At 42.9% G+C, this 19,687-nt stretch overlaps 1 protein-coding gene across 1 annotated transcript in view; it reads left to right on the top strand.

Annotated features, from left to right (window-relative positions):
- The window catches only part of Hacd2 (3-hydroxyacyl-CoA dehydratase 2), a 91,274-nt gene extending 72,263 nt beyond the window's left edge, over positions 1–19,011 (top strand). Inside the window, exons 5-7 of the mRNA XM_063225095.1 lie at positions 8,828–8,949; positions 10,645–10,823; positions 16,015–19,011. Of these exons, the coding sequence (XP_063081165.1) occupies positions 8,828–8,949; positions 10,645–10,823; positions 16,015–16,097 (384 nt within the window). The 3' untranslated portion in view covers positions 16,098–19,011. The remainder of the gene's footprint in view (positions 1–8,827; positions 8,950–10,644; positions 10,824–16,014) is intronic.
- The last annotated feature ends 676 nt before the right edge of the window (positions 19,012–19,687 follow it).

Genomic DNA, 19,687 nt, shown 5'->3' with positions numbered 1-19,687 from the left:
CCTACTGGGATACTTTGCTCATGATTTACAAAATAAACCTGGCTAAAAGCCCCCTAACAATAGCCATGCCATCACCGCTACATTACACTGCCTTGAAATCTCTTTTGCCATTTTAATCACTCCTAATCTTAGTCTCAGGCAGTCTCTGGACATAAGTAAAATGCAGACATATTTCTGCCAAGCCATAACACACATTGTGTGGAGTCCAACAACCAATGAAACAACCAATGAATACAGTTCTTCCCGGTAAAAACCTCCCAAGTCTGATCTTTACTAGCAGGCTTTGTATCAGTCTTCTGGTCTCCTGAGCTCTGACCATAATCTCCTCAACAGAATAGCCTAAGCTGTTCCTGCTCTATGCATTCAGGCGACATCTCCAAACTCTTCCCACAAGCCATTCCCAAAGGCTCTTCAAACCCTTGATCAGGTACAGTCACAGCAACAACTCCACTCCAAATTCTGTTTCTGTAGAGCCATTCCTGATACCAGATTCTGTCTTGTTTACTTTTCTCATTGTTGAGACAAAATATCTGATGCCCAAAATTAGGGAAGGGAAGGTTTATTTCTTACAATGTTGGAGGTTTCAGTCCATATTCAGCTGGCTCCAAGGCAGGGTGGCATGGCAGGGCTGCTGTTCATAGCCCCACAAAACAGCAAAAGTGAACCACACAGAAAAGACATGTCTTCTTCCCACCCTTACACTCTATGTCAGCTCTGCCCCTGGGCGGGTGTAGCACTCACACCACCAATCCCAGTGCTAGACAATGAGCCAATCACAAACCATAACAGAAAGGTTTATTTAGCTTACAGTTTGTAGAGGTTTCAGTGCATACTCAGCTAGTTCCAAGGCAGGGTGGCAGGGTAGCAGAGCATCTCTTCATTGTGGCTATGGCAGATGTCAAAAGCAAGGAGCAAAAGGGCAAAAAAGGGAGGAGCATGTCTCTCCCTTATATTGTATACCTGTCCTTAGGCAGGCTGGACTATGAGCCAATTATGAACACTAGATTCAACTGCCTTCAAAAGACCAGTTCTGCATGACCACATGAGGTTTTGGGAGGATTCCAGAAGCAAACCATAACACCCCCTGATTAAGAAATGAATGTATAGAGACTCTCTACCCTCATGCATGTGCAGGCTCTCAGAAAAAGGATAGACAGACAGCTGTGTGGTACTGAGGTAATAGGAAGAGAAAAGTTGGGAGCTCAGTCCGGAACATGGACTGGCCTATGGGCCAGCCCAAGCGTGCAATTAATCAAAATTGTTACATTTATTTAATGTAAGAAAACAATAAAGATGAATAAATGACAAAACTCACATGTGGTGCACAACTTAAGTTGTTTACATTTTAGAACACCTTACAGAAGAAGTTGCCTTCACCTGTCTAGGTCATTGCTATGATCTGAACAGTCTCTGCCCTTGCGCACACCTCCCACAAGCTGAACCCCAGATCCTAATTTGACAGTGTTGGAGATGGGGCCTTTGGAAACTAGTTGGAAACTAGGTTATGAAGGATGTATGCCCTTGTAGAGACACCAGAAGGAGAGCTCCCAGCCTCTCCTGTGAGAATGCATTGAGAAGGTGGCCTTCTGCAAGCCACAGAGGGAGCCCTCAGCAGAAACCAGCCTAAGTTCAGCTCCCACAACCATGAGAGAATCAGTTTCCATGTTGAAGTCATTATGTTTGTGGGCCAGCCACGACAAAGTCTTCAAAGTTCCTCTCCATACAGTCTATGGTCCTGTCTCAGCTTCTGCCACAAACCTCATCTCTCAGCGCTCCATGTCTCCTCCCAGTGAAAGGAGTATTCAGAAGAGGAAAGAACGCTTAGCATTAAGCTTGGTCAGGGAAGTTCTTGAACTAACCCAAGAGGTAGGCAGCAGGTAGTGAAGCACTGAGAAGAATAGGATTTCTGCAACAGTGGTTTTTTATGTGCACCATCTGTTTTTCTTTCAGTGTGACAAAAGTGACAGCTTTTCATGTACTGATACTCCCCATGCCTTTTAAAGTCAAACATATGATGCTATTTGTATGTAAAGGTTTTTCTCTTGCACCCATTTGTTTCTCCAGCTTGAATTTCTATGTAAACTCTCTTGGCTAAATCACACAAGCCGCCTACACCACACCGCCTCCTTCCTCATTCAGAGCAGGGAGTGGAAAAGCATCTGCAGTGCGAGTATCTGAGGTGCAGGCCTGGGCCAGGTGGGCAGGACATCCATAGCAAGGGGCCCGCCACCCCCACTGGCTGCGCATCCTCGTCACTCCTAAGCATGGCCTTCACATCCTAAACCTGCCTTTGGTCTCCCTCCTTTTTGTAAACCTTAATCACTCTCTTATTTCTCCCTTGTCCTTTGTCCTAAATGTCTTTTTTCCTTCAAAGGAAATATTATGTTTAAAGCAAACCTTTTAGTCTCCTTTTTTAAGCAAATTAACCAAACCATAATTCTGAAGTTCACCCATTCTAAGTGTGTACTTCAGATCTCTTTAGCAAATTTATCTAGGTGTGCGGCCATCACCAAACTTAGTTTTAGAGCATTTCTGTCACCATAATATGATCCCCTGTGCCTCTCTGTTGTTTTTGTTTTGTTTTGTTTTTGTCTTTTTCCTTTTTATCGGTACCGGGGATTGAACTCACGTCTGCCTGCTTTCAAGGCAGGCACTTATGCCTCTGTGCTAAATCCCCAGCCCCTGCCCCTCTGTTGTTAATTCACAGCCCTTGGGACCCACTGATCCACTTTCTGTCTCAATTTGCCTTTTTTAGACTCTGGACATTTTATGTAAATGAAATTTTTAACGTATGGTCATTGTCATTTAACTTTTACTCAGCTTAGTATTTTTGAGGTTCACCTGTGTTGTAGCATATGTCAACATTTCTTTACTTTGCTGAATAGTACTCTGCTGGATGGCCATATATCATGTATTGTTTATTCCTTTACCAACTGATATTTTGTTGTTTTGATTTGTCAACTATTATAAATACTAACTGTTGTGAATTAATGTGAACATAATTAACCCTTTTAAAATTGTATGTTTCTAGTTATTTCTTTCTTTCTTTCTTTCTTTTTTTTTTTTTTTTTTTTTTTTGTCTTTTTGTTTTTTTTTATCAGTACTGGGGATCAAACTCACAACCACACACTTGCAAGGCAGGCGCTTATGCCGCTGAGCTAAATCCCCAGCCTCTCTAATGATTAATTTTAAAAAGCAACTAGTTAAAATTTTTGTCTTCCTGGTCCTTTGCCTCTCAAAAAAATCCCTCTTAAGCTAACTGAATTTTTTAACTTCTGTAAGCCCATTGATTGATTCTTTTTCCTTAAATTGCTAGTGTTTCATAGCTAGGAAGCTCCCTACTTGTTAGAAAGCTACTTGCAACTCTTTTGAGTTTTTCACAAAAGAAATATAAGTTAACCAGTATAAGGGGCATTGATTCTGTGCCCCCTCCTCCATGTCCAGACTAGAAATGGGGCTGAGGGGACCAGGAGATGAAATGTGGACATTTAAAGACCTTACATTCAAGGGTAAATAGCCAGAGAAATAGTCCACTAAGCGATCAGCAGACCTTTTATTGTATCCTTCCTGCCTTGTTTTGTTGTTGTTTTGTTTTGTTTTGTTCTGTTTTATGAGATGGAGGCACCATCATCTAGGCTACTCACAAACTTACAAGTTCAAGTGATCCTTCTGCTCAGCATCCTAAATAGCTGGGACTGCCGTGGGTGCCACCACACCCAGCCTCTGCTTTCTTTAGTAAAGGCAATTTTCTTTTTTGGAGGGAGGCATTTGAGATAGTTTCTCATTCTGTATTCAGGTTGATCTTGGGCTCACAGTGCTCCCCTTGCCTTGGCCTCCTGAATGCTGGAATTACATTGCACCCAGCTTGAGAAAGGCAAGTTATTTTGAAAATGCTATAAAAGTCTTTACTCATTTTACTCCAACCCTCCCTCCTGTTAGTTCATGCCAGGATGTTAGTACATGTTAGCCATCAACTGTCCCATGCAGGGGTCAGGTCCATGTGCCTTCCCAAGGAAAGGCAGCAGAAAGCCCCTGCCAGCTAACACCAAATGTAGCCTCCCACCCTTTCTAGGTCTCTCCTTGGACAGTCCTAATTGGGCTGGGTGTCTAGGGCCTGACAGGACAGTGTCACGGCATGACCTATGTCTTTAGTCACCTGATTTATTACAGGTTTTGTTACTTTGAGTCAGGTGTTTTACCCCTCTTGATTTCACCTGTTAGTCTTACGCTCTTCTACCTCCAATTTCATAAGCCAAGATTGTCTCCATTCTGCACTGGAGTCCTTTAGTTGTTACTGAATCATAACTTTGTATATAGCTCTATCATATTTGATACTGTGATCAGGTAGACTCTTTTTAGAAACGGCTTGCCAATCAAAAGATGCCCAGACCACCAACCCAGGCCCTTCTTACCTCAAAAATTTGGACAAACCAAGCCAAAAATGGTGCCAAAAGTGTATCTGAAAAGTCTGGGATAGGGCTCAAGGTATAGTTCAGTGATGCAAGAGGTCCTGAGTCCATTGTTGATACCAACAAAAGCAAAAAAAAACAACCAAAAAACCCCACAAAAGTATGGGAAAAGTGAGAAACCAGCGCTGCCGAGCAAACTTGGGTGGAACAAGAGGAAAAGATCAAAGCAAAACAGAAGTACATGCTGCATGAGAAATGCAGTGCAGGCTACAGTAGCAGTCATGGTAGCAAGCTTTACGTGGTGTCTGCTCTTCTTTTATGCTGTCCACATCTCACAGGGGCTCATGAGAAGTCCCACATACAAGGTCCTTTAGCACTGGTAATTGACAAGTCCCGTTCATCTTCCCAGCTAACGTTGCCATTCCCTATCTGCCATATTGACTCTGCTGGCTTTTAAGTTTATTTTAAGTTGTAGTAAAGTATCCATAAAATTACCATGTTGATCATTTTAAGTGACAGTTGATTTGTATCACTGCATTCCCATTGCTTTCAATCCACTATTATCATCCATCTCAGAACCATTTTCATCTTCCCAGATGGAAATTCCATGAGTCAAACGATGATTCCCTTTTATACCCAAGCTCCTAACAACTTGCTGCCTCCAAATTTGACTACTTTAGGCACCGCTTGTGAGTGGAGTCTTAGTGTTTGCCCCTTTGTAATGGCATCTTTTGCTGAGCCAGATGTCTTCCAGGTTCATCGGTGTTACATGTGTAAGAATCTTTCTAAGGGCGAATAGTATTCTATGGTGTATAGGCATAATGTGTGTGTGTTTTAATGTATAAATATTACATTTTATTTAACCACTCATCCATTAGTTGGTGCTTGGTGTTTGGGTTATCTTTTGACTTGTGAAAAGTGGTGCTATAGACATGAGTATAGTTCAGGTCTCAGTGGTCTTACTAGTTTAACTCATTTATTACATATTGTCCTTATTGTGTGTTATTGGATAATTATCTGCTAATCAGATGTCTCTCTAACTTTATCCAAGACCCCCCCTTACTGATGCATTTCCTGTTGATCTGAAGTTATTGCACAAAATGACCATTTCCTCTAGCCTTTTTTTTTTTTTTTTTTAAACCAGGAATGGAACTCACGACCCTGTGCTTAGCAGGCAGGCGCTTAGCCACTGAGCTAAATCTCTGGCAGCCCCAGCCTTTTTGAAAGACTTTCACTGTGATCTTCACTGCTGTACTCTGGGAGCAGATTCAGGCTGTATGAAACCTGTCCGCCCCCAGAATTTAGCTCAAGACCAGGTCATATGCCCAAAAACCAAACTCTAGGCCAGGTTAAGATGGGAAATTTGTGTTTTATATGTGAAACTTGGGATTGAACCAAAGGCTTTTGCACTGCATCCCTAGGAATGCCACTCCTCCCCCACCTTTTTAAAATTTTACTTTATTTTGATGTGAGGGCCACTGCTGGCTTGGGGAGAGCCAGCCCCAAGCGTCTCTCCATGAGTCAGTGCCATTCGCAGACTGTAGAGGGAGAGAACAGGCCCCAACGGGAGGAGATCCTTGCCCAGACACCAGCACCAGGCACAATCCCTGCAGGCATGCGGAAAGCCGGACCCAAGCCTTTCTTTGTGAGTTGGTGCCATTTGTGGACTGTGGAGGGAGAGAACATGGCCCCACAGGGAAGAGATCCAAACCCGGAAACCGTATCATTTTCATTGTTTCGTTGGGTTGGGTTTTTATCTTCTTTTGTGTATGTTAACTCTGATAACATGACCAGCTATTTAAAAGATAGTAAGACATATTATGGAAGCCATTATGTGTTTAGTACTGGCTTGTTTTTATGTCATTTATTGTTTTGTTTTTATTGTTTCAGTTCTGTTCGATTTTTAATATATCTGAAGATGGTATCTGCAGTTACTTTGAATACAACAAAAGCATTATAGTTGATAAGGTTTGGAAGTTCTGTGTCACTTATTCTGGTTTATATTGATTGATCTTATTCTGTTTTATTTTCCTTGATTTTATCCTCTTTAACAAATGTATTTTATTTTAAAGAGAATAAAACTCAACAAAAAAGAATAAAACCCAACTAACATAAGGCAGTGAAAATGGTACAGAACTTCAAAACAGGACAAATCGACAACGGCTACCATAATACGTCTTGCTGTCTTCACAATCACTGTCCATGCCATGAGGCATAGCAAAATCAAACAAAACAAAATAGGCTAAAACTAATCAAAACATAACATTGAATAAAACAGAACAGTACATAAGAACAAAATGAGAACGAAACTATATATTGTTATCTTCAAAATAATTGCTCAGGTTACCAGTCACAGAAACAGTAAAATGGAACAAAACATTGGATTTCAAAAACAAGACAGGAGGAAATGCCCCACAGTTGACACAGTGCACGCTGCCATCCTCCCAGGGGATGCCCAGACCGCCCGCCCCAGACCTGCAGCCAACCAGACAATACAAGCATCAAGCCGTTCCCTTCCCCTCAGCTGCTATCAGCTCAGAGTCCTCTGAATCAGCATGGGGGGCGGGGTGCTCTTCTGGTTTTTCAGCCCACGCACTCAGTTGGCTCATGAGAAGGAATGGGTTCTCCTCTGGTTGAGGCTCACCTGTCATTGTAGCACAGCCTGCTTCATGGCAAGGCAAAGTTTCTCTTCTGGCTGAGGCTCTTTCCAATCCACATGGTGGAGCCTGCTTCATTGGAAGGCAGGAAGACGTGGCTTCTCTTCTGGCTGAGGCTCTTTGTGATCAGCATGGCAGGGCTTGCTTCATAGGAAGGTGTGGTTTCTCTTGTACCACTCCCCCTTTTGAGCCAAGGGGCTTGCTAAATGTTGAGTGGTACTCAAATGTGCCATTCTCCTACTTTGCCCAGGAACACTGGATTAAAGGCTTCTGCTAATATGCCTGACTGACTTGGGGAGTTTTGTATTTGTTTATTACCTATTTGAATGTCACTGAGACTGCACAACACTTAATGTCAGACATCAAAAAGAAGGAAACTAAGGCTTGAAGCAACCTTCTTAGGATTGAATTCTTTTGTTTCACAAATATTTATTGAACTCCTACTTGTGAAAAGTACCAAGCATACAGATGAATAAAATATTCTCTGTTCTCAGGGTATTTTATGGTACAAAATATTGGAGGAGCTTCCTGTTATAATCGAAAGGCTTTTAGATACTGATTCAGCCTTAGCTAAGGAAAATCCCAGAGCCATGAAAAAGCAACATGTGCTCTAAATTCAAATCTTAGTATGGATTTTAAGCAAGGATCTGTGGACTGAAATCTTAACATGAATGCTTTAAATGTGTTTAGCTTTTGCTTTACTTTGGCTAAGAGAAAAAGCTTTACCAGGGAAACAGAAAGTACTCCTGCTCTTGACAGTATAAAATTCTTATTATTTTTAGAGAATAGTAACTATGCATTTATGAAATTCTTTGTCAGAGCAATTTAGTTAATAGCTATGTAAATGACTACTTATTTCATTGTGTAGGTGGATCACTCTGTACACTTTGAAGAAAGAATTTAAGTGCTAGAAACTATTAACACTGCAGATGGAAAGAAGCAAAAGTGAAGGCAAGAATGCCAGACCTTTGCTTGTTAGTGTCTACGGAAGCAGAGAACTGCCAGCTTGTAGTGAGATGTCTTCGGGCACCAAGAGGGAGTTCTTAATCACTAAAGTGAATTGCCATGTGAAATGGTTTTCAAGCACAAAAGATCATTATAAACCCTGTTGGGGTAGGTCAGGAAGGTGCTAGAGATTGATCTCATAGCTATCCCCAAGCAAGGGAACATCTCCTGTAGACACCTAAAGGGCACTTCTAAAAGGTCATGCTTTTGCAGCATAAATTGTGGAGGAGTTAAGCCGGCCAAGTCTCAGGAAAAATCAGCAGTGCCCTGCCTGGCAGATGATCTCTGGCTCTTCCCTACCCTGAGTCACCGGCCCAGTGCAGAACCATCTTCAGCTGCACTTGAGTCAGGACATCCCACCTCTTTGAAGCGCTTAGAATCTCAGTTGTCACACAAACCACGCTAAAGTTCCTGGCAGTGGGTCTCAAGCTCTCATAACCTTCCTTAGCTCAGGGTTTGGCCCCCACTGGCACCAGCTCACTTTCCCGTATCAGGCGATTCTTCCTCCCCAGGGCTCCCTCTCCTGCGGTTCCTTGCCCGCAGCTCTCACCCACCAGTACAGTGAGTCCCTTACTGCGTGGCTCACACAGCAGTTGCTCATGGCCGGTCCCTCTGTGTCATGTTAGCCACTGAGAATGCAGCCTGGCGGCTGTGTGGCCGCTGCAGCCTGCAGCGCCACAGGTGCTCTATCCCACGAGCACCTCTTCCCTAACGTTCGCATATGTTCACTTTCTCTTTTGTTTTGTTCTCCTTCAGGTACAAACTGAAGACAGCGTCCTCCTGTTCGTTACTGCCTGGACAATCACAGAGATTATCCGTTACTCCTTTTATACATTCAGTCTCTTAAACCATCTGCCTTACCTCATCAAATGGGCCAGGTAAAGGGGAAACAAAGACTCTTGAAATTCTCTATTGTCATATTTGCCTCTCATGGCCTAAGTGTTGCCCCAAAGTTCCTAAAAATGAAGTTCCATGAGACAAACGTTGGATAAGAGCTTTCACTTTGATTAATAGAAACACTGTAGGAAAAACTTCACATTTTACATATTTTTATTTGGTTAATTTCTTTTCAGTTGAATTATGAGGTAAAGACTTGATGTGATATTCCTTTTTTGACCTTATCAAATTTTGCAAATGAACTTCAGCTGTTCCGGTGGTTTTTTTTAAGACCAAGCCCAATTTTCATAGTCTTAATTTTTTTTAAGAAGCTGCATCTCTTAAATTTTTTTAGTTAATAACAGGTGCACATGGTAGTTTTAACTTAGCAATTTTACTTTGCTTCAGTTATTTTTACCAGTAATATTTATTATGATGTGGGCAAAAGACTACTAGTTTACCTGTTTATCTTAACTAATTAATAAGCCAATTGAGGCCAGTTTTCTGAGTTAAAAAATTTCTTTGGCATGAGAAGGTAGGGCCTACAACAAAGTAGAAGAATCAGATTTGTCTGTGGAACAAAAATACCTCTTTTCATAGAAGGAAAACAGTGGTTACCAGACACTTGATGAGTTCAGTGACTTAAGGATATAATTCTGTTGTTTCCAACATTTCAAGTATGAGAACTCCCTTATTTGTATCATTTTTTGCAATAAACATCTTTACTAGGAAAGAGGAAGGATAGCAGCTACCAGTCAGCCTCATGTTACTCTGAATACTCTGTAGCCTGATTACAGGGTAGGTGTCGACCGAACCCTGATTTCACTATTGAAGAAAGATTGTTTTGCCCTTTCTTCTCCATGGACTATGGAAGAGTCTTCCTTTCTCTTACAAGAGTATGTCTTCCCTTCATCTTTGTAGACTGTTCAGCATATTCCGTGTCTAAAAGTTTGAAATCCAATTCCCACGTTTTATTTTCTTCTTGTTGTTCATAGGTTTTTGCTTCATTTTGTTTTGTTTTTGTTATTGTTGCTTTTGAGTCAGGCACTATAGGTCTGGCTGATGGCCTTGGACTCATGTTCTAGGCTGGTGTCAAACTGATGGCAGTTCTCCTGCTTCTGCCTCCTGAGTACTGGAATTATAGGTGTGTGCCACCATGCCTAGCTTCATGTTTCAAAAATTTGCATAAGAGGGTCTGAGGATTTAACTCATTGGCATAAATGCCTGCCTGGCAAACACAAGGTCATTAGTTCAATCCCTAGTACCAAAAAAAAAAAAAAAATGCATTCAGTTTTATATGATAGTATGTACAGATATTGAGAGAGTCATGCCGTATTTTTTTTTCAGTCCACAGACCAGACATATGTATATTTAAGGTTTGCCTGGATACAGCATATTTCAGCACCTTTCTCATGACCCCATCAACCCCCCACTCAGGATTTACTATGTGCCATCCCGTTAGTTGTTCTGAAGAGTTGCTTAATGAACACATAGAATTTGTTTTAGAACATTCAGAAATATATACCTTCTCTAGTCCTTTTTCATACTGGTTTGTGAAACCTGGATTTCAACAAGAGGTAAATGCGAAATGTAAAAACCAGCTCTTTTTGCAAGACCAGACTGAGTAGAAGAGTAGGGCACGCTTCCCACCAACACTGGCATTGCCCCTCAGTCATGGGTATTTTGCTCTGTTTCAGGTACACACTTTTTATCGTGCTATATCCAATGGGCGTGTCCGGAGAACTGCTCACAATATATGCAGCTCTGCCCTTTGTCAGACAGGCTGGCCTGTATTCCATCAGTTTACCGAACAAATACAATTTCTCCTTTGACTACTATGCATTCCTAATTCTGATAATGATCTCCTACATTCCACGTAAGTAAATAGTTGTGCGTGTATTTATTTATGTCTTAAAAGTTTGGCTCCACAGTAACTAGAGTTAAATGTCTTTGATTGTCTTTGCACTGTGTCCAAGTAAATATAAATCTGATTTACTGGGAATACTAGTTTTTATTGAATGCTGTCAAAGGGAATGTTCTCGGGTAGTAGTAACTGAATAAAGATGAGCCCTTCTCAGTAGAGCGGCCAACATGCAGCCCTTCTCAGTGTGTGGGTTTGAAATACTGAATACCAGGGTAAATTAATCTTATTTTGGGGGCAAGTGCTGAGTAGAAAGCAAAAAAGCCATTCAAGGCCTTACCTTGATTTTATTTCCCTGTCTCTTAAGAAAGGCTTGTTATGGTTTCTAAAAAACATAAAAAGATTTTTTGCATTGTTTACTGTATCAAAAGAGACAGTTTACTTCATTTTAAGGGATGAGTAGTTAACTAGAAACAACCAAATAAAAAGAGATATTTTTTTTCTACATGTCTCATTTTCTTGTTGAACACTAAAATCTTCAGGGACAGAGTGTTCCCTTCAGGATGGTTTCCAGTTATGTTCCTGGTGTTAACTGCACAGAGGATCAGATATGATCAGAGCGTTCTGAGTGGCAGAAAAGAAAGCACATGTGTGGCCCTCCCCACGTGTGACATGCGTCCTGGACACCACGGGTGGGTGGGGTGGGTATCTGGTAGTTGTGTCACTCCTGGGGTCTGTTTCTACATATCAGAGATCTTGTCAGTGCTGTTTGTGTTTCTTCTCCTCTAGCTATTTCTGCAGCCACTGTAACTCTGAACCTTGCCTTAGGCACTGAAGGGTACCATCGTCTCCCTTGAACCCCGAGTTAAGTTCAGAGTTTTTCCTCAGCCCCAGCACTGTCTGAATGAATCATCCTAGAAGTCATAAGCAACATGTGTTTTGTCTCTCTGTGGAAAATTGCATTTCATGCATTATAAGGAAAAAACTACATCCAGATTCCATGTGAACATTTATTTTAGAGAAATTCTTGGACACAGTCCTGCTTTCATGATTCATTTTCCAATCTGTTTTTGTTTTTATTTTTGTTTTGTATTGTATTTTTGGCACATCAGGGTCTCACTATGCAGTTCAGGCTGGCTTTGAACTCACTTTGTAGCCCCAGTGCTCTTAAACTCACAGCAGTTCTGCCTCAGCCTCCCAAGTGCTGAGCCTACAGGCATGCGCTACTGCACGCAGCTGTGCGTTTGCCAGCCTTCAGTCATCATCAGGTCCTCCCCTTCAGCTTGCTGGGGTGGTGCATGCCTGTAATCCCAGCACTCTAGAAGGCTGAGCAGCAGGATCACAAGTTTGAGCCCAGCCTGGGCAACTGATTAACGAGACCTTTTCCAAAAATTTGAAAAAATAAAAAAATAGCTGAGAATGTAGCTCAGTATACAACACACATACACACACACAAAAAACCTTTTGACCAGTAGTGTCAGAACTTGGTGGCAAAAGACTGTCTCTCTTCAGATGTAACAGATAGTTGTTTTCAAACAAAGGCAAATATGAATGAATCTACAACAATTAAGTAGTGAAAACTAATACTTTCCCTTTTCTAACTCCCAGCTTTAGAACCAAAGTGTGCACTTGGAATTTTAACATCCCAGAGCGAGCAGCGTGTGTTATCCCAGTGGCTACCACAGGGTTTATTTCCGTTCAGCAGTTTTTGAGGGAACAGGACATGTATGCCAAGCTGAGAAATGGCAGGAAAGGTATCATGAACACAGACCATAGAAAGGTATTTGCTTATTGACAATAATCCAGAGGTCCTGATCTCAGAATTCCTACATGATTTCCATTCTGGTGGGGTATGATGACACATGCGTGTCTTCAAGCACTTGGGAGGCTAATACCAGGAGGCTGTTGGTTCCAAGGCCAACCTGGGTTCTGTAACAAAACCCTGTTTCAAAGAGAAAAGATTTCTGTTCTGTCTGAGACGGGGGCTTCATTCCAGGAGCAGCTCCCCAGGCAGCCTGTCTGTATCTGCTGGTCTCCACTGAGGGGCCTCCTTGTAGCCAGCCCCTGTGCCAAGCCTTCCTGTGACCCTCCTGATGTAGTGACAGGGCTGGTCACGCACCACAGCCCTCCACAGTGACAAGATCCCTCAAGGAAAACAGCCACCTCCGTGGGATTGCACAGGCCTCAAAGCCAGCTGTCTTCTAGAGAGCAGAACAGGTCTGTGCTCCAACAGAACCCAGCCTTCTTGCCTTCATTTCTCTTCCAGAATCAGCCCCCTTTTGATAAGAAAACTTGACTTATTACAATTTAATGTCATCTCTATTTAAAAGGCATTTTAACTCCTGTGGACCAGGAAAATGATTGGCTTTCAGATAAATGCTGAAAGAATCCCTCCAGGTCCCTGACTGCCCGGCCATGTGCAGAAAGGCAGTCCAGTCCACCTCCCTGCCACGGCCACCCTCGTGTCTGCTGGCACCCTGTGCTCCTGGCCTGCCAGCAGCCCTGGGTGGTTTCAGTAAGGTTATTAATATCAGGACCAGATTGTATAGTTCATCCCAGCCAACTGCACATTTCCAACTTTCCAGTGCTTTGTAAGAAGAAAATGCAGCATTGGGTGACATTGCTGTTGACATGCAGTCTTTACCAAATTTGGTTTTCTTTCTACAACTTAACCTTTTCTGATGGGAAGTTGGCAATGCACATGTACTGTATAAAGTAACGCTTTTCTCTGTGGTTTTGATCCATTGTTATGCGTGTAGCTCCAGCTGTGGCCCTTGCAGTCATCCGGCTGAGGACTCCTTAGGGTTGCTGACAAGTGCATCTCTTCCTTGCATCTGTGCAGTGTGCATAGTAGGGAGACAGTGCAATATTTGCAGGGCCCAGTGGGCATTGAGGTCCGTACAGCCCCGCCCCCACCTCCCAGCAGGTTGGCAAAATTCAGTGATGTAACTAGGGACAAGAGAAAGATTGAGAACTAGTATAGGACAGGAACTCCAAGAAGCCAGCACTCTCCAGGTGATCAGTGACCATAACCACTCCTGACTCCTGACAATCTCAGGACTAGTTCCAGGCAAAGTATTCCCAGTTGCCCTCATTCTCCAGATATTGCTCTCCTGAGAGGAGAAGGGAGCCACCGGGATGGCCCCCATCCCAAAACGCAACCACCACCTCACTTCTGGAATGTGTCCTGAGCTAGGAAATGGGACGGTCAAGTGTTCAGTAGTGTCGTGGATGCAGGGCTCTGTTGTGTTTCCACAGTGCAGCCTGATATGGTCAGATTGTAGCCATGCCCCCCTGGAATTGTTTAAAGTCCTTGTGGTTGGGTTCAGCTTGAACACATGGTTCATCCTGATGGGGACAGTATCAAGAAGTCACCACTAGAGCTGCAGAGAACAGTCCATGTATCCCTGGGCTCCAAATACCCTTTTTCTTCTTGTACCGAGAATATCTGCAAGTGTAAGGGCATGAAAGGGTCACACACGTGCCCTGACTTGAGGCATCTGACTCTACTGGTGGCCGTAGGCCCTGGCCCTTGCTTTGAACTGAGACTGAAGCCTACTGAATGACTTCTAAGGGGTACCCTCGCTCAGGCCCTCTGTACAAGCTGTGAGGTTGGAGCCACACGCTGTGCTTATGTCACCTGTACATACAACCAGTGAGGAATACTGCCATGGCATGCTTGGCTCACAAAGATTGCCTTTGCTAAAGTAAACTTAGCAATGTGACTGGCCCCGCATTTTTAAATGATCACAATTAACATTCCTTGGGTTTAATTATATCTTTTACTTCCGGTTTTTATATTGTAGAGCTTGTCAAATTTTTTGGCTTGGCTTTCACAGCAGAATAATTCTCTTGCTGTTGAAGTCTGTGCATAAGCTGGGTCTTCTCCACAGATAACTTCCGGCCTGAAAATAGGTTAGTAGTGGTACTCAGTGCCCAGTGTCCCCTGCGGTTGATCTGCTGACACCTTCTGATATCATGGAGTACTTAGGGAGGATGGTTTAAAATGTGACCAGCTTGGAATCCATTTAAAAAGGAAGAAAATGACCAGGGAGAGTTGGCATTAGGAGTTGTCTCTCAGAAAGTACAGGTTACTGTCTAAAAATGAGATGATAGAGCCACTGGGGGCGGGAGGAGGAAAGAGGTATTATATACCAAAGGTTTCCCCAGTTATAGTAACCTTGGAAAACCCAGCAGCTCTAACTGGACTCAGGGACACTTGGCTTTTTTTTTTTTTTTTTTTTATCGGTACCAGGGATCGAACTCATAACTGCCGCTTGCAAGGCAGGCACTAATGCCACTGAGCTAAATCCCCAGCCCCTGACACTTGGCTTTTGAGGCTCACACTGCGAGGTGTTTTAGCACCCTGGCCCCTCTTCTGCTGGCTACTTGCTTTGCTTATTTCCAGACATTCCTTAGGAAGGTTCTCATCTGAGCCAGTGCTTTGTGTTTCATGAAATCATCAAAATCAAAAGACTCTCCAGGACCTTGGTGCCTAAGATACTTCCTTTCCATGAGGGCTTTCTGTGTGTCCTAGCACACCTTTGATCCACTGTGGCCCTTCCCACCCCTCAGCCATACCATCCAGAGAGCTTCCTTTCTGGAGTGCTCTGGGAGACCCTTGCCCCGTATCCCGGCGATAAGAATGGCTGGACTGGGGGTGCGGAGCCCAGACCCTGAGCCTTGCTGCATCAGTGACTTGATATGAGACCCAAGCGAGTCATTTGCTTTCTCTGGGGCTTGAATTTCTCTTCTTGAAACAGCAATAATTCCATCATAAGTGTTCTTCATCTGGTGGTTATGAAATGGATCAGAATGAACACAAAGAGAATATAAAAATTACTCGGCAGGGCTAGAAATACAGCTCAGTGGTAGAGCATTTATAATACCTGAGGCCCTGGATTCCATCCGCAGAATGAGAGAAAGAGTTAATTTGGTGGCATCTTAATTAGTAATAGTAACGACAACAGCATTGGTTGTAAATCTTAATAGCATTTGTCACTGCAGCTAACGCAGGAGAAGCAGTCTTTCCGCGTGGCCACTCGCCGTCTGCCCTGCACCTTTCCCCACCTGCTTCCGTAGCTTCCTCCGTTGCTGGACCAGGAAGTAGTCAAGAAGGCCGACAAGACCGCACGTGCATGTGCCGTGAGTAGAAGGTGCAGTTTTAAAGGACACCCTTAACCAGGTCTTCCTTTTTTTCTTTCAGTTTTCCCCCAGTTATACTTCCACATGATTCACCAGAGAAGAAAGGTCCTTTCTCGTACTGAAGAACACAAGAAATTTGAATAGTTCCTGCTTCCTGCACCATCCCCCAAACCAAACTTTTCAATGATCAAAAAATGCTGCAGACTTTTTTGAGTTCCCACTACGTTTCATAGAAAAGAATTAACTATTTTTAAAATATTAAAAACAAAAACCAAAATCCAGTGTCACGTGGGCCTGGGATTTTATAGAAAAAAAAGTTTTTTTTAAACTGTTAACATACAGTGTCCTGGCCGGTCCATTTTAGCATGCTCTTTTCAACCAGAAGTCCTCAATATTTAAATGGCGCTAGAGAGGGATTTGGCACCTATCTCCTCGTGTGTCTTTCTCATATCCAATAGAGAGAAACTTACCGCGCTGACTGCTCGTGAGTGACAGTCAGTCTGAGTAAGGAGGTTGTCCCAGTGTGTGCTCAGTTCAGTCTGCAGTGTGTTTGGCATTCCCTTCTCACAGTGCTTGACTGCATGCTGGAATCTCTTCGTATTTTTGAAGCGGCAAACTTTGTTCTCTAATGCTCTGAAGTTATGACTGGGATCAAGCCCCTCATATCTAGTGAATGAATTATAAAATGTATATGCCTGTGAAGCTTTGGGGTAGTGCCTGTAAACAGAAAAAAACTAGAACCCTTTTGTTTCTTTCCAATTGAGTCATTATTGCCTGCCACTGAGAAACATGCTTGAATTTAATCAGTATGTGCATAGTGTAAAGAACCCACCTTACCTGGCACTTGGCTTCGATTGTGTTTTAACAAGTGACAGTTCTCTGAGAGGTGAAGCTCAGTAGCTGGTAAGTGACAAGTACCTTTCACAGGACTGGTCTCAGAGCACCTCTGAGTAATGTATCTGCCAATAGTTGTTTTCATTTATGGACTCCAAGCCCATCTTGACACAGAGGAGCAAGGAATCTGTTATTTCAAGTTGAAGGAAGCTGTTGCTTTTAAAATGTCTGGAAAAACATAAAAGAGTGTCTTTATACATTTATTTGTTTTGTTTTCCCGAGTTTATTCACTCTTCTGTTCACTTCTCCTGATGATGGCCGCGTGTCCATTCCCACCTAGCATTAAGGGGCGGTGTGTGTTCCGGGGAGGCAGTGGAGTAAGGCAGTGGCATCCTGGCATGCGGGAGCAGCTGTGCTATAATTTGGTCCTGTGGACATTGTCTGGTTAACATCACTTCTGCATACCATTTAACTGCTCATCTCAAGTGGGCATGTAAACCCACTCAAGAAAGGGTGGGGGAGGGGCTGGGGATTTAGCTCAGCGGCATAAGCGCCTGCCTTGCAAGCAGGCAGTCGTGAGTTCGATCCCTGGCACCGATAAAAACGAAAAAGACAAAAAAAAAAAGAAAAGAAAGGGTGGGGGACAGTGTGAAGCCCGAGTTGATGTGTGCACTCAGTTGCACAGCTATACACAGTGTCTTCTTTGTGGAGCCTTTTTCCCCCCAACCCTTAAGACTTTAAAAGTCAGGCTTCATGAGTAATTTAAAATATAATTGTCAGTAGCAGAATGTCAGGATGAAAACTAAACTTTAAAATGCATATTTTCACAGAAACTTGAAAATCTAATCCAAGCAGCTATATAATACTTATGTTTTAACAACATTAAAATTCTGCTTCTTCAAGTCAGCACTGCGGAGTGCATGGAGGTTAGAATCTTTTTACATTTGCTAGAGAGACTGGGAGTGATGGTTATTCATCTTCTTAGCCCTTTGTGTTTTTCCAGAATGTGTTTCTACTATGAAACAGTTATTTTCAGTTATACTAGCCTTTATTTATTTGGTCAAGATTTTTTTTCAGTTGTTTTTGGGACTGTAGAAAGTGGGATGAAAAATGCAGATTTTCTTTGGGCTTCTTCCTTATAATTAATTATTACTTCTGAGAAAATCATCCTGTTGCAGAACAGCACACTGCATCGAGTTGAACTTACACAGTAAGGATGCAGGAGACAACTCCCTTTCTGCAAGGGCCTCCACCCCTGAGTATGCTTTTTACATCAACGTTTAAAATATAGCAGATAAATAAGGCATGTCATTGTGTCCTTCAGAAAACTTCTCAATAACTTCTCAATGGTTTTTTCATTCGGTCCTAACATGAATTCATTTCTCCTTTGAAGCAGTGGTCTTCTATGAGCTGAGAATGTCCAACCCCACTGCAAGTCACATCTTACTGTAAGGTGTGAAGGAGGAAGTGGTATTCAGTGAAGGTGTTGTCAGACTCAGTGGTGGCCTTGTGTGCCACAGAGACACCCGCTCCCAGCTCCCTCTCGGCATGGTTCAGATCCCGCCTCCCGGGGCCCCTGCCCCTGGAGACTTCTCTGAGGTACGCAGCAGCCTGTAGACCAAGCTGTGAATCTGCGTCTTGCTGTGCCATTGGCTGAGGTCGGGACTGCCCACCTCTCATGTTCCCTCCCTGATCAGAGGCCCCAGGGAGGTGCAGTTACGGAATAAAGCACTTCCTTCCTAGATAAGAGCCGTCCTTGGAAGCTGACTTCACTGAGGAAGGTAGCTGGAGAGGCAGATCGTGCCCTCACTTCTCACTTCTTGTGTTGCTTATTCATGTCTAATAAAAGGCTGGAATTGATGTGGGCCAACCTGTAAATTATTTTCAGTTCTGAGTTTCTAATAAACCATTATAAAACATTAAATTCATTGCACACTGCTCCTTTGAAATTTGAGTAAAGAAAAAACCATATAGAGTCATTTTTGTATTTTTTCTATGTTGTGAAAACCAAAATTGTAATTTTATAAGTCTTTGATTCACTAAAGTTATATAATTTAAATGTATTTTTTGTATATTTAGAAATAATGGAGTTCAAAGACTACGCTTAACTTTCTATGCATGCACTTGGAAGCTGTTTCTACTTGATAATGTAGTCATAAGTTATATTCATAAACTACTGACCTGTGTTGCATTTCAGAATAAACTGGTGTGTGCTCTGCCTGGACTTGGCCTGAATGCACTGTTGCAGGAATGTGGAAGGGTTGTGATTCTCCAGCTCTTTTTTTTTTGACAATTTTTAAACCTATTTTTGCTCTTAATGGTTCTTCTATTTTAGGAAAAGTAGCTTTTATTAAGAGGTTTCCAGAAAATCATTCTTCCCTGCCAGTCAGTGCTCAGGTTTACCAAGTCTGCAGGCTGGCTGCAGTTATGTAAAAGGGGCTGCAAAATCCAGGAAGTTGGTCAGCAAAACACTTTGAGCCCTTGTCTTAGAAGGGTGTTTGGGTTTGGGGTGTTTTTTATGTAGTTTATCTAAGTCGAATGGAGGCTGCTGTGGCCCTGCAGTGTGTGTGTCACATTAAAAAGCAGATGTAGTGAAGTGAAGTCCCTCCTCCTGAATGTGCTCTCGGCTCCAGTTCACACTAGCGCACCTGCACTAAGAAGTGGGGGAAGGACCTGATGAAGAGAGCCCGACAGGGTCTCCTAAGCCTCCAGCCCTAGGGCACTGGGGCTTTGCCTCGCCATGTAAATGTGTGCTGGGCACTCTCTGGTCAGTTCACTGGTGTATGAAGCAGTACTGTGCTCCCACTTGAGTCCACTGTGTCTTTCCAAGGTCTCCATGCCCAAGTGTGTAGTGTTGTCCCAAAGAGGAGTATCGCCATCCTAAAAGTTTGAACTCCATC

The sequence above is a fragment of the Cavia porcellus genome, unplaced genomic scaffold (assembly GCF_034190915.1).
Source record: "Cavia porcellus strain 051 isolate PalLab524CR breed Dunkin Hartley unplaced genomic scaffold, mCavPor4.1 scaffold_15, whole genome shotgun sequence".
Lineage (NCBI taxonomy): Eukaryota > Metazoa > Chordata > Mammalia > Rodentia > Caviidae > Cavia > Cavia porcellus.
The sequence above is the reverse complement of the archived record's forward strand: the minus strand, read 5'-3'. Positions and strand labels throughout refer to the sequence as shown.